Consider the following 15,739-nt stretch of genomic DNA (forward strand, 5'->3'; position numbering starts at 1 on the left):
CATCACACGCTTGAGGTATTCGGCCAATCACAATGCACTGGATAGCTGGCCAATCAGCGTACACCTTGCTTTTCAGACTGATGAGCTTTGTAAAAATCGACACGTTTCAGAAAGGCGGGGCATAGAGGAGCAACAATAATGTACATTATGTAGAAAATTGTGTTTTTTTTTTACCTTAAACTGCATAAACACATTGCATTACACCAAATACACAACATAATGTGCTTTTTAGCAACGTCATATGACCCCTTTAAGTCATACTTAAAAATATATGACTTTTACAAGCTTTCAGTTCTTTTACAAGTTTTCAGTTCTCTTTACAATTCTTTTGGTGTATAACATTGTCATGCTGTTCAAATGAGCATGTTCCCCCCACATAGTTTTACTGTTCAGTGAAAGTCTTTATCGCTAGTAGATTTATCTCTAAAAGCAGTTAGTTCAGCAGGCTGTAGTTGATGACCGCACCCAACTAAGCGTTGCCTGGTTCTCTTCTCACATTGTACTGGTTTCCTCCTGACGTCACTGCACTTGCTCTGTGGCATCCTGGGCAGCAGGTGTGGGCAAAACAACTGAGGCTCAATTAAAGAACTTGTTCTTCAAGAGGGCTTGTTAGCATTGATGTTGGAGCGATTAAGCTACTTTTTTTTTTTTTTGAACGATTCTAAATTGTTTTGTGTTGTGAACAACATGCCACAGATGCTGGCACAATTGTATTAAACCTACAACATTCCATTAACTGTGTTTTATCTCTCTTATCACCTTCCAGATTTGAGACGGAAAGAAAACAACGATGAGACTTGGCTGAAACTCCAGGTTTGATGTGTACAGACTCTTGTGTGGTTGATGGTCTGACGTCACATTCCTGATTCTTGATTTTTGTAGTACCCCTGCCTCTTGAGTTGAGTTCATCATGGGGGACGCCGACTCCACCAGCTCCATGCGTCTAAAGCAGGAGATCTCACTACTCCATGGCGTCTGTCTCATCGTGGGGAACATGATTGGCTCGGGCATCTTTGTTTCTCCCATTGGTGTTCTGGAGAAAACAGGATCTTATGGTCTGTCTCTGGTGGTTTGGGTTATTGGAGGAATCTTCTCTGTTTTTGGCGCCCTGTGCTACGCTGAGCTGGGCACAACCATTCGCAAGTCGGGAGCTAGTTATGCCTACATCCTGGAGACCTTTGGGGGCTTCCTTGCATTCATCCGTCTGTGGACCTCACTGATGATCGTGGAACCGGCCTGCCAGGCGGTCATTGCTCTTACTTTTGCTAATTACCTAGTGAAACCGTTCTTCCCCACCTGCCCGGCACCAAATCATGCAGTACGGCTCATAGCGGCTATCATTATAGGTAAGTGCTCTTGCACTCATGCATGCTTTGATAAACACACATGTAGCAGCACTTGAAACTAATGTAAATAGTGGCACAATAAAGGCTGGCTTTCCTGGGGATTCACTACTGTTTACTGTTCACACAGCGCAGTGTGTATGAGATTACTCCGAAAAGAGCACTTCATGTTAACTTATGTCAAAAATAAATCATACCAATTTATGCCGCTACCTGTTGATCGTAACAGATCATGGTATTGATCTGCATACCTTTATTTACATAATTTGTTTAGTTTGTATGGTTGCCTTACAGTCCCCATACAAAATAGAAAATACATATAGTGTAATAGTAACTTCATGTACACAACATTTGTGAATCAGTGTTGTTAGTTACTGTTAAAATTGAAACTTTTAAAAGTTGTTTTCATTCATAAAAATAAAATGTTATTATTAGATGATAAACTTTAACTTAATAAACAAATGAAAATGTGCTTTGGTAACTAATTGAAATGCAATAATAATAATGCAATAATTATTAAAATAACTAAAACGGAAATTAAAAAAATGAAAGCTAAGTAAAAATAAAAATAATTAAAAAGCATAAAACAAAATGACTGAAACTTAAACAATTTAAAATTAATTTTTAAATTGAATGAATGTGCACCATGGTGCTCATGGTGCAATTTTCTCTGCAATGTTATTTTATTCATTTCCTTTTTTTATTTGTTCATTTTTGGGAGGAAATTTGTTTTCTTTTTACTCCTTTTGATTTTCTTCATACTAAAACAACCTTTGCAAGTTGCAATGATAAAAAGTGCAAAAGTCTCTTTTCCACTGAGTTAAATCCGGGAACTTTCTTTTTCCTTTATCAGAAAGTACAAATTTACTTAATTACATTTTTGGGTGAACTACCTCTGTGGACTCGGCTGTTAGATTGTGTAGTTTCAATTAGGGCTGCACGATTAATCGAATGCGATTGTCATGCGCATTTTGATAGTAATGCTGGTTCTGTAATCAGCAGAAAATTATCATCACGGGCTTTCAGATGGCGCGCCCTCTGGCCTTTGGATGGAGATTTACTGCTGATCACAGAACCGTGCTTCACTGAATGATACGCATGACAATCGCAGCTTCTGTCGAATCGCGATCTCGATTCCATTTCGATTTATCGTGCAGCCCTAGTTTCAATATTAACTTGTTAAAATTACACAGTCCAGCAGGTGAGTCTGCACTGCTGTGTGAACAAACTGTCAACATTTTCATTTGCCTAAAGTACATACTCATACTACTTTGCATAAACTTGTACTTTGTCCTTGTAATTTGTTAAAATGAAGTGAATACTGTCTTTATAAATTAAGCAAGTGTTTTCTGTTAGTTCAGCTGTTAATTCCACTGCGGCTGCCAAGCTGTTCTCTCCATTCCTGTCAGTGTTGGTTGGCATTATTTAGACATTTTATTTATGTCAACCAAATGCTTTCCATTTGGACTGGAGTCCGTAACCCTGCCAAGACCTCCACGAGACCTTTTTATGAAGTCACTGGTGACTGTTTCCACAGATCATGCGCAGTTTGTTTGAGTTCAAGGGAATTCTTGGGTATTTGTCACCTGTGGCATGTTTTGCTACTTACTGCGGCAAAGTCCACCCAAATACTTAGCAAACAGGCCTGAACCACAAAGCTTATGCAAGCTTATATAACGGTGTAATTCTACAGGGTTTAATTTCCATTTAGTGACAAATGGCACTTTATTTGGACCTGGTCTGTACAGTTTCATCAGAATGAGGTGGCATTTGAACTGAGATTAAATCTGGAACAGAAATACCTCAATTAATCTCCTGGGTATCACAGCGCCAGGACGTCCAGTCACGATGGTATCTGCAGTTCTGAGAGACTGTTTATCGAGGAGTGAATTACTGTCAGACTTGGTTTGTTGGTGAAATTAGATGCCAGGAGTGTTCACTGCAGTATCCGATGAATGGAGGAACTTGAATTACCTGTCAGTAAAACAGCAGAAGCAGGAGTTGAGGGTTTACTCTGTTCTGAAAAAAAACTCACACGCAGCCTAATTTTATAGCCCTGGACAACCTGTCAGTGAAACTAAATACGACACATTGGAAATTTACGTTCATCTACAAGGGAATAGTCATAGTAGTTATAATGGAACACAATTGCACAATGCAGCTATGGAACTATTACACACATGATCAAAATGGACATTAAGAAGTAACAGTTGCAAACAGCAGTTGAAGTATATTCGGTATACGCATTGTCTGGCTTTTATATGGGCATGTCTGTCTCTGTTTCCTTTGCAGGTCTTCTCACCTTTGTGAACTGCATGAAGGTGAAATGGGGGGCCATTCTTCAGGTCATCTCTACTGTGGCTAAAGTCCTGGCTCTCATAGTCATTATCATTGCTGGAATGATTGTGCTGGCCCAAGGTTTGAACATACTGACACACGTGTTGTTTATTATATATACCTTATACCATATTACAGTTTAAATTTTGGGGGTTTTAAACTTAAAAAAAAAAAATTTTTTTTAAAGAATTAAATAGTTTTACTGAGCAAAGACACATTTAATTGATCAACATGATAGTTAATTGTATCCATTTATAATATTACCAAAAATTATATTTCAAATAAATGCTGTTGTTTTCTATTCATCAACGAATCCTGAAAAAATACATCATGCTTTCCAACATTAAAGGGTTAGTTCACCCAAAAGGAAAATTAGCCCATAAATTACTCACCCTCAAGTCATCCTAGGATTTTCATTTTTGACTGAACTAACCCTTTAAGCAGCTCAAAAAACATTGATAATAATGAGAAATGTTTCTTGAGCAGCAAATCAGCATATTAGAATGATTTCTGAAGGATCATGTGACACTAAAGACTGGAGTAATGATGCTGAAAATTCAGCTTTGCATCACAGGAATAAATTACATTTTAAAATAGATTAAAGTAGAAAACAGTTATTTTAAATTGTAATAATATTTTACAATATTACTGTTTTTACTGTATTTTTAATCAAATAAATGCAGCCTTGGTGAGAATGAGATATTTAAAAAAAAATACCGACCCTATACAGTAGTGCTACACATTTATATTTTTGTGAGTTGTTACCGTTTGTTTTTGACATTTGACTGCATCTGCATTGCTGTGCCACAGGAAAAACGGACAACTTTAGGGATTCGTTTGAGAACTCTAAACTGGATCCAGGAAACATGGCTCTGGCTCTGTATGCCGCTCTGTACTCATACTCAGGCTGGGACACCCTGAACTTCGTCACAGAGGAGATTAAAAACCCAGAGAGGTACTAATACTCATGACATTTTACTTAAAGGGGTCCTATTATGCTCTTTTACAAAGTCTTGATTTTGTTTTGGGGGTGTACTAGAACATGCTCTCATGCTTGGTGGTTCGAAAAACGCATTATTTTTCACATAATTTACATTATTAAAATACCTTTCTCCCCATCCTGGCACAAACGGCTCGATTAGTTCCGGCTTTGATGAAGGTCCGCCTTCCGAAAAACAAAATGTGTTGTGATTGGTTAGCTGTCCCGGTGCGTTGTGATTGGCGAACAGCTTAGACAGTGTTTCATTACTGCCGCGCCCCTTGCTCCGTCTTTCAACAAAACTTTTGGGTGAATCCGGCACTGTACTCCCTCGTGTTGTGGAAGCTGTCCTCAGTAAAATGCGCAGCACACAATAGCAAATTGGAGTTATAATGCTCAGGAACAGAGTTAAAAAATAAATTGCAACCACTGTTTCCTGATATCATCCGCTTTTGGAAGCCCAAAGACGTTTGGGCACGGAGGTGAAAAAAAAAACAGCTTTTCAGGCGGTCGCACACCGGACGAGAAGCGCAGCGTCGCGTCGTGTCTTTAAAATTCAAATACATTATTTTCTATGAGTGTAGGCACACCAGCGGCGCCGTTCGGACATGCTCCACTCATCATGAGTAAGAATCAATAATAATAAAGTATTTCTCATGTCCCGGCTTAATATGCAGAGATAACTATAAGTAAGCCATATGTAGGTTGATTGCCCTGAAAAGTTTATGCTATAGTACTTTCAAAACATTGCTCAATTCATTTAAGCAATTGAATCAAATTGGCTCAACCAATGGCATTAATTTGGGGCGGGACTATCGGTTTTACTGACCAGTGGCAAACTGGGGGTGTGTTTGGAAAAAACAGTCATCATCTTTACAATCCTTTTTGGTGCAGAAATTTCACACTTCATCTTGAATGAATGTCCAACAGTTTTGTTGCAAATCAATCAGGAAGATGTAGTATGTAAGCAAAATCTGTCTTTCTCTTCTACAGGAACCTGCCATTGTCTATAGCGATCTCCATGCCTATTGTCACAATAATCTACATCCTGACTAATATCGCCTATTATGCAGTGCTGGACATGAATACACTGCTACAGAGTGAAGCTGTGGCTGTGGTGAGTAAAACATTTCTTGGGAGCTGAATTTTATGATAAAAAAGATACATTGATATCTGAATATCTCAAGCTACTGTAGCAAAGCTTATTTTTAACCCACATGATCTTGGATGTCACATGGAAGTTAATGGACCGCGTCTGTTTAGTTTATTTGCTCCAGATTTGATCATGTTTTCATCTCCTGTTACACTGATCTGGTTAAGCAGAGCAGCTTGAGGCAATGTCCTCTCTCTAGAGATGCTCGATGACATTAGTCCACAACCACAGAAGCTCTGCTGCCTGTAATTATGCTAGTATGCTGCTCTGTAGAAGTTTTAATGGCCAACAAACTGTGTTTACTGTGTTTGAAGCACTGTTTTGTTTCTGCTGGGTGCTGTTACATTTTTGTATGCAGAGACAACTGTAGATTCTTCCAAAACATTGCTCTGTTTGTTTGAGCATCTAACACAACAACATTAGCTTAACCAGCTGCACAATTAATCAAAACAAAAAAAAATAAAACAAAATTGCGATATTGCTTAGTGAGGTTGTCTAGTCTCAAAGGCTGCAATTTAATTAAATCAATACATGCGTTGCATCTATCACTGTGAAGCGTGGCACTGTGTTCATTTGTACATGAGCAGCTCTGAGTTTTTTGTTCAGTGTCTCAGAATGGTTTGCAATAACTTCTGCTCCACATGAACTAATCTCTACATCTGCTGTGAGTCTGGTTCACTTCTGCATTTGGGAGCACAGCTTACACTGATCATTTTCCTAAACAATGTGAAGTGCTTATAAACCGGCGGTTGACAACAGAAGAGAAGCTTTAAAGGGGTCATATGACGTTGCTAAAAAGAACATTATTTTGTGTATTTGGTGTAATGCAATGAGTTTATGCAGTTTAAGGTTCAGAAAATACATTTTCCACATACTGTACATTATTGTTTCTCCTCTATGCCCCGCCTTTCTGAAACGCGTAGATTTTTACAAAGCTCATCGTTCTGAAAAGCGAGGTGTGCTCTGATTGGCCAGCTATCCAGTGCGTTGTGATTGGCCGAATACCTCAAGCGTGTGACGGAAATGTTACGGCCCTACCATACTGTGATGCTGTGTCCCGGCGCGACGAGACAAAACCAATAAAACCCATTATAAATGAGGCATTTGTTGCATCCAGTGGGGACATAATTACTGATTATAATGACTTATACTGTCTTTTTGCGCGTTGCGTTGTGTATCGCGCTGCGTAAACATAAAACCATGTCAGCATTTGTGATCGGAGAAACAGCAAACAAGCGCTACTCTACACTGCTCAAAACTCGCGTTTGAATCGTCAGTGGCAAATTCTTTTAATATAAAAACGTACTTACAGGCTGTGAGTCATGAAGTGCCAGACTGTCCTTGCAAAGTTGGAATTGCCCCACTTGATAGAAACAGACACTGGCATTGTAGGCTACTCTCCCAATAAACAGTCCTCCATAAAATGTGCTGCACACATCTGAATATTTGGGTTGAACTGTTCTGGAACAGTGTTGTAAATAAACATTTGGGCGGCGTTATGCAAATCTTCCCACATCGTGACGTAGACATGTGGGGGCGTGTTAGAACGAGCCGTTTTAGGTAGGCGTGGTTGACTCAACTTTTATAAAGAATATCTCTTTGGATTTGAGACTTTAGTCTTTGCAACTTTACAGATCTTCTTTATGCACCAAGAGCTTGTAACACTCCAAAGAGAAAGGAAAAATTTTAATCGCATCATATGACCCCTTTAAGCTTTAAGAGAAGCAATTTTCCACCAAAGTAAAAAGCTTGTTGGTTTAAAAAATATATAAGAGAGTTGTTAATATTAGTATTGTAATTTTACAGTTGTAGTGTTAAAATATAAACAAAATACTGTACATTGTGTTATATTGTGATCTCTAAATTCACTTGTAGCATTTAAATTGGCTCATTTTAGTGTTTAATTTAATTATTTAGACAAACTAGTATAGAGTGTCAGCCATTTATTGGTTATTGGTCATAATGAAAAAAAAAACACTTGCTTTTATGTCTAATACATTAATGCTTTTAATACTGTGAACTGGACTTTGCATTGCTGCAGCACACACAACAATACGCATGTTTCTGGTTACTACTGTTTCTCTGTCTTATACACTATTCCTTACCAATGTCGTATTGTCCTGTGACATACTGTACTATGGCTAATAATGTTGGACCTTATTATGTCACTGTTTACATTCCTACGCATTTGCACTTATGAAATTGCACTGTCGATTGATGCTCTAATGTAATCTCGTTGTTCTTACAGCAATGACAATAAATTATTATTATTATTATTAATAATACACAGACGTTTGCTGACTATGTGCTGGGATATGCTAGCTGGCTCATCCCGCTGTCTGTGGCCATCTCATGTTATGGAGGTTTAAACTCCTCTATCATTGCCGCATCCAGGTAAAGATCTTGTTCTGAGTCTTCTGTTGTTTGATGAGTCGATGCATGGTGGTAGGAATTCAGTTTCTTAGCCAAATCCTTTTTTTCCTTTTAGGCTATTCTTTGTGGGTTCGCGTGAGGGCCATTTACCCAATGTCCTCTGTATGATCCATGTCAAACGCTACACGCCAATTCCAGCCCTGCTGTTTAATGTGAGTAAGCAGGCTGAGACATGCCTGTACTGTGTAGAAAATTTAGAATATCCATGTTATATACTAAAAACAGGACGCTTCAATCTGTATGATCTGCTTTTTTTCCTCCTCCCATAGGGTGGCATGTCACTCATATTTCTCTGTGTGAAAGACGTGTTCCAGCTAATTAATTACTTCAGTTTTAATTACTGGCTGTTCATCGGCCTTTCTGTAGGCAGTCAGATCTACCTGCGCTTTAAAGCACCTGACCTGCCCCGTCCTGTTAAGGTAAGTCAATAGCTGTTACAAACCCAAAGCTACTGTGCTAATACCCACTACCTGTGTAATACTAACCATTAGAATTGACTGATTCTGAATTGTCTCCATGTACACACTCCTAGTACTAGCACACCTCGTGTGAAGGAGATTTTCAACTCACAATTCATTTTCTCGATGGTAGACTTAGACAAATGAAGATATTTTTGATGAAATCCGAGAGCTTTCTGACCCTCCATAGACAGCAACGCAACTACCACGTTCAAGGCCTAGAAAGGTAGTAAGGACATTGTTAAAATAGTCCATGTGACATCAGTGGTCCTTACTACCTTTCTGGGCCTTGAACGTGTCAGTTGCATTGCTGTCTATGGAGGGTCAGAAAGCTCTCAGATTTCATCAAAAATCTTAATTTGTGTTGCAAAGATGAACGAAGGTCTTACACAGTGTCCTAACTACATGCGACGTGATGCCCCGACACATGATAAAAGGTATCTTTTCCATTTTAATCAGGTTTTGTCCTAAATAGCTGCGACGGCGACACGCAAAATTTCAAATTTTAGAAACTGTTTCTATTTTTGCGAAGTCGCGGCTGGAACAACAAAATACAAACTATATTACAGTAATCTCAGGTACTGATTATGTGCTTTATTCAATGTTAAAAATTGTCTAATGTGAGTTTGAATATCATTTTGTGTGACCTTATAGCCATACTGAAAGCAACAACAGATAGTCTCCGCAGATCTTGAAAATAAATTAAAGCAAACATTACGTTAAAACTGCGAACTCGGTGTGAACCAACAAGCGTATTCCATAACAAAGATGGTATCAGTCACTCAGTATGTACATTTAATAATGTTAAAAAGGTTTACTATTTAGGAATTAGATTATAAACTTATCCATTTCGTTGTGAGTGCAGTGCACTTCCAGAGAGAGCCCGCCCACACACGCTTCTGATTGGCTGTGATATTTGATTGATTCTGTGGTGTCGCATTGTCGTGTCACGTTTGTTGTGGACAGCCAAATTGTTTGTCGCTGGAATCTTGTCGCGTCGCGTGTAGTTAGGACACGGTGTTATGGGTTTGGAATAACATGAGGGTGAGTAATTAATGACACAATTTTCATTTTTGGGTGAACTAACCCTTTAAGAATTACTTGTAAACTTGAAGACCTGAGCTATGAGGTTGTTAATCAGTTGTACATGCTTTAAAAAAACTACATTACCCATGATTCTGTAGAGAAAATCTCCACCAATCAGAGAATCATGACAAGCAAATCAGCCAGGATGACTCTTTGGTGCCTGTTTCAGTAGTCTCTCAAACTACTACTCTATATTTATAAATATGCAATTAAATGAAAAATATTTTGTTTCTATGTACATAATTAACATCTTTAATTGGATAGCTTTATATTTATCTGTTGTTATTATTTTGATTTGTCATTCACAATGCTCTTTCCCTCATTAAAGCCATGTGAATTCTCTTATAGCTGGTTGGTTTCAAAGATTTTTTTTTAAATTCCTATGGGAAAAACTTTATGGGAAAAGTACTGGAACCAAAGCTGCTGACAAAAGGGCTTTCTCTCTCTCTCTTTCTTCCTCTCTATCTCTATATCTGTCTCTCTCTAAAGGATATTTGTGATACTTAGTCAAGATAAAGTATCTAAGAAAGAAGGATAATGTTTCTTATCTTATAGAACAGCCTTCACATCAGAAGTGCATTTATGGTGCCTTAAAATGCTTCAGATAATAACCAATGTCATATATTTAATACTTGCAACAAAGTTTACATTTTTATTTCGTTATTGCCCCGGTTTATGATGTGCTTAATTGACTCTGTGTGTTTGTTTCCGTGTAGTTGAGTCTGTTCTTCCCTATAGTGTACTGCCTGTGCAGTGTGTTTCTGGTGGTTGTACCGCTCTACAGTGACACTATAAACTCTCTGGTGGGAATCATCGTCGCTCTCTCCGGGGCTCCTGTGTATTACATATGTCTGCACCTCCCGCCCAGCTCCAGACCCGCCTTTCTGGGACACATGCTCGGTGAGTGAGCACACAAACACGCAAGGGCCTCACGTTTCTCTTGTCTCGCTTCTATTAGTTCAGCTGGGTACCTGCACGGCTCTGGTTTCTGCTGCAGGCCGTAGGAAGTGTTTTTACTTTGAAACATTCTCCTGGGTGCTACACCCAGGTTCTGTTTGCCTTCTAGGGGTTTTGTTGCATATATACATAATTGTGGTGATGTGTAATAAATTTGAGCCCAAGATGAATTCGCTGTTATGAAACAGGAGATTTCAGTCATTTTCCATAGATTTTTGGTCATACTTTACAGTGCTTATGATGTAGTTGTATGGAGTAATAAAACTCAGCTAAAGTGTTTAATACAGACTATTAGGGAAAGAATGTCACAGAAACTCGGGTGTGGGTTCTTTGGTCTGAGCCCTGTAAACAACCACCTAGCAACGACCTGGAACACCCTAGCAACCATATAACAGTGTCTCTGCAACTACTTATGGCGCTTTTCCACTGCGTGGTACGACTCGGCATGGCTCAGTACAGTACGACACAGCATGGCTCGGTTTGCGTTTCCACTGCAGTTCAGTACCGCTTTAGAGTGGGCGGGATTATTCACATGTCGTTATAGTTGCGCCGCCTCTATTGCCGCGACTCCTAAAAAACTTTTTACCGTGCCGTACCATGCAGTGGAAAAGCGCCATTAGAACACCCTACTATTAAGGTTGTAAAACTTCCACAGGCAAGCATCACTCATTTTCTTCAGACTATAAAAACTGAAACTGAAAAAAAAAGTTACTATTTTAATTGTTAGGGCTGTTGTCAGTTAAACTTTTTAAAGCAAATCAAATTTTACTAGAATTGCATGATGTGCTAAATTTGAAACGTGCGCTGACTGAATTCTCAAAAACATCAAAGTGGTTCTTCACACTCAAATTTCTTCAAACTGTGTATTAGTATTATTATTATCATCATTGTCAATGTTGGGGAAAGTTACTTTTAAAAGTAATCCATTACAATGTGTACCTCCATGAAAAAGTAACTGGCTTCATTACTTTTTATGGAAAGTAATGAATTACGTTACTTTTACTTTACTTTTTCTCACCTGAGCAGGCTTATTCATTTTAATAAAAAAAAACTCAAAAGTTATATTGATAACGTTGTTTTTTTCATTTAAAATGAATGTTATTTTAAAATTTTTATTTATTTTAACTAAAATTAAATTGACAGTTCTATTCATTGTGTATAAAATGGACATGTAATGTAAAGTGTCACTATGCTTTTAGAAATGTTAATTGTTTGAATTAGAATCATCATAAAAAAACAACTTCAGCCTCAAGTTTTTAGAGCAGTTAGACTAGTTAATCTATACCATTTTGATCTTTGACATATGGACCCGTTAAGATGTTTTCAAGTAAGCCAAATATTTAATATTCTGAATGATTTTCACATACAGTACTCATCTTTCATCTTTTTCTTTTTTCAGACACAATTTCATTGCAAACACAGAAGCTGTGTTATTGCTGCGTGGCAGAACCCGGTTTGGACCTGGACGATCCGCCCGAGGATCACAAAAAAGAATAAACAAACATCGGCTCTAAAGGAAGCTGAACCAAGGAAGCCGGATTACCCAGACTTCTTTGAGAATAAGCCAACACTCAAGCCTGAACCGCACGTCTGCACCTTCCAGTCTTGAGCATGCATGGAATGGAGCAATGGATAGAGATGGAGATTAGGATTGAAATGTTCAACCGAGTAAACAACTGAACACACAAGTACACACACCCTGTGCCTATGATCCCTCAGACCTGTGACTGTTTTGAACATCAAGTTCAGTCCAGTGGACACAATACAGTGGACCATTCAGTTAAAGACTGTTGTGAATGTGACAGTAATGTTGTTTTATTGAAATCAGGTTTATCTCCTTGTTTTATTCATAAATGTTTATTTTTTTTGTCCTTCTGTGAGCTTCTGCTGTTCATCACAACAGTCTTATATGAGGCTCTCTAGTGGGGATGATCAACTTTTGTTAGGCCTGTTAACTGAAACATAGCGAGCGTCTCTAGAGATGTGCAAGATGCATTTTTGCTGGATAATGAATTTTGTTTACGGAGATGAAGGATTGTTTCATAGGTACTCCAGACTCGAAAGCCATATCTTTTTTTTTTGCAGTTATAACTCCAGTTCCACACCCTGTGCCTATGATCCCTCAGACCTGTGACTGTGTTTTGAACATCAAGTTCAGTCCAGTGGACACAATACAGTGGACCATTCAGTTAAAGACTGTTGTGAATGTGACCGTAATGTTGTTTTATTGAAATCAGGTTTATCTCCTTGTTTTATTCATAAATGTTTATTTTTTTTGTCCTTCTGTGAGCTTCTGCTGTTCATCACAACAGTCTTATATGAGGCTCTCTAGTGGGGATGATCAACTTTTGTTAGGCCTGTTAACTGAAACGTAGCATCTCTAGAGATGTGCAAGATGCATTTTTGCTGGATAATGAATTTTGTTTACGGAGATGAAGGATTGTTTCATAGGTACTCCAGACTCGAAAGCCATATCTTTTTTTTTTGCAGTTATAACTCCAGTTCCACACCCTGTGCCTATGATCCCTCAGACCTGTGACTGTGTTTTGAACATCAAGTTCAGTCCAGTGGACACAATACAGTGGACCATTCAGTTAAAGACTGTTGTGAATGTGACCGTAATGTTGTTTTATTGAAATCAGGTTTATCTCCTTGTTTTATTCATAAATGTTTATTTTTTTTGTCCTTCTGTGAGCTTCTGCTGTTCATCACAACAGTCTTATATGAGGCTCTCTAGTAGGGATGATCAACTTTTGTTAGGCCTGTTAACTGAAACATAGCGAGCGTCTCTAGAGATGTGCAAGATGCAACCAGGTTTTTGGCCAGTTTTTTGGGAGCACTGTCAGTATGTGCAGAAATGTTTGCCATAGATAGAAAGTAAAGATATACAAATTTAATAGATATAAAAACAGCAGAGTTTGAGTTTACGAGAGGGGAGACAGTGTCTTAACGTGTTCACCAGTTTTGGTCAATCCCAACTTCAGTTGTTTCCAAATAATTGTATTTTGTATGATTGCTGACACGCACAGACATCACTTTAAAAACCGCCGGTCAGATGTGACATTTTTACAGATTTCTAGAGTACATCAATTCCTTATCTGATGGACTCATTAGAATAATAGACCAAAGAATTAGTAAAATGCATACAAGCAATTAAGAAGCCTTAAGATGTTCATGGCAGTAGATCTTTAATATGTCTTAAAGCTGCTAAATAACAGCACATCTTGCCATTGCTCTTGTATTCTGTACTGCAGCACTTGATTCCATGCACAGTTCATCCCTCTGCCAAATACAGTGACCAAAGTCAAATCCAAAATATATTCCGCCCTGGAATTATTAATTACATATAATTCTGACCCAACTCTGTTTTGCAGATGGATGTGTGTTAGTCACCAAAACAAAATATTTACATTTTGATCATCTTCACTTTTGTTCTGTGATAAATATTCCATCCATTTTTCCTTGTGTCATAAGTTCTGTATGGTTATTATACGTGCCTTAAAGCAATAGTGATTTTATATGGCCAAATGATCAATATATTGTGCAGAACATTCAAATATTCTATATATTGTCTTTTGAGAATTAGCGTTATAAATCTATGCTCTTTTAAATGTTCTGCCATAACATTCCATTATGTTTTATGTTCATTTAAGACTGTGTAACTGTTTGTTGGTTTCTTTTATTTATTCCATAGATGATAAATTGTAGACACTATGACAATAAACATAAGACAAAAAGAAACCTTTGGTCATTATACTTGTTTTTTTGTTTTTTTTAATCTAAGGCAATGATCACTTTAAAGGGGTCATATGATGCGATTTCAATTTTTCCTTTCTCTTTGGAGTGTTACAAGCTCTTGGTGCATAAAGAAGATCTGTAAAGTTGCAAAGACTAAAGTCTCAAATCCAAACAGATACTCTTCATAAAAGTTAAGAGTCAACCACGCCTACCTAAAACGGCTCGTTCTAACACGCCCCCACATGTCTACGTCACGATGTGGGAAGATTTGCATAACGCTGCCCAAATGTTCACGCAAAGAAAGAAGGCGTAACTTTTATTCTCGCTGTAGTATTGTTGTTGCCGCCGCCATGTCGTGAAGGCGCTGTGTGATTCGTTGTGTAACCGAAACTACTTTGGTTCCTCTCAGATCCGCTAATAAAGCTCTATTACATGTCCCTCGGTCACTACTTAAATTTAGGGCTGGACAATAAATCAATATCAATATGTATCGCGATATAATTTTTTTCAATAACGGTGATATGATTTTTAAACACATTTCCGATATTTCGATATACATTACCAGTTTTCCATACATTTATTTATTTGTGCCGTTTGACTTCGTTGAATAAACATGAGCACTGCACGTTTCAAAATCATAACACGGCGCGGGTGTTTTATATGAATGTATCTCTGAAGGGAACCGACTGGTTATTGCCGATATTACAATTTTTTTATTATTGTTTTTTAAATTGTACTTTATTTTAGAATTTACTGTATTTTATTATTGATTTTGTTAAGCACTTTGGTCAGTGTAACGCTGAATTTTAAATGTGCGCTATAAATAAAACTTACTTTACTTGGTTGGCCTTCCAAAAGAGGACGATATCCGCTTCGTCATGCCTAGAGCTGATCCGTGCTGGTCGCTGAGGGAATACATCAACTTTGCATAATCTGGCAGGGGTGCAGAATTCGGCACAACACCGGATCGGCTTTCACCGTGGACGAAGCGGAGTCCAGCCCGGGGTCGTCACATGTGGTTGCTGCAAGCTAGAGGTCTGCACGGGCTTTAAAGGGGTGCTAAATAATGCTGCTAAAAAGAACATTATTTGGTGTATTTGGTGTAATGGCCATATCGTCCAGCCCTACTTAAATTAAAAGGAGACAGAGCCTTTGCAGTAGCTGCTGCACGTTTGTGGAATCAGTTGCCACCTGACATTAGGAGTGCTTCTTCTGTTTCTATTTTCAAGTCCAGACTTATGACACATTTTTACTC

The 15,739-nt window shown here is 38.2% G+C and overlaps 1 protein-coding gene across 7 annotated transcripts in view; it reads left to right on the forward strand.

Annotated features, from left to right (window-relative positions):
- Nucleotides 1-12,412, forward strand: part of LOC107702119 (Y+L amino acid transporter 2) — a 14,449-nt gene extending 2,037 nt beyond the window's left edge. For 3 of the 7 annotated variants that reach the window (XM_016504348.1, XM_016504351.1, XM_016504350.1), the window contains exons 2-10: nt 767-1,346; nt 3,636-3,761; nt 4,491-4,635; nt 5,653-5,776; nt 8,103-8,206; nt 8,301-8,397; nt 8,515-8,664; nt 10,506-10,689; nt 12,146-12,412. In XM_016504348.1, the coding sequence (XP_016359834.1) occupies nt 911-1,346; nt 3,636-3,761; nt 4,491-4,635; nt 5,653-5,776; nt 8,103-8,206; nt 8,301-8,397; nt 8,515-8,664; nt 10,506-10,689; nt 12,146-12,243 (1,464 nt within the window). In that variant the 5' untranslated portion in view covers nt 767-910 and the 3' untranslated portion in view covers nt 12,244-12,412. Of the gene's footprint in view, nt 1-533; nt 555-766; nt 1,347-3,635; nt 3,762-4,490; nt 4,636-5,652; nt 5,777-8,102; nt 8,207-8,300; nt 8,398-8,514; nt 8,665-10,505; nt 10,690-12,145 lie in introns of those variants that run through there. The other 4 variants (XM_016504353.1, XM_016504354.1, XM_016504352.1 and 1 more) reach the window with 3 other exon arrangements.
- The last annotated feature ends 3,327 nt before the right edge of the window (nt 12,413-15,739 follow it).

This window comes from Sinocyclocheilus anshuiensis, unplaced genomic scaffold, assembly GCF_001515605.1.
Source record: "Sinocyclocheilus anshuiensis isolate Anshui unplaced genomic scaffold, SAMN03320099.WGS_v1.1 scaffold54, whole genome shotgun sequence".
NCBI lineage: Eukaryota > Metazoa > Chordata > Actinopteri > Cypriniformes > Cyprinidae > Sinocyclocheilus > Sinocyclocheilus anshuiensis.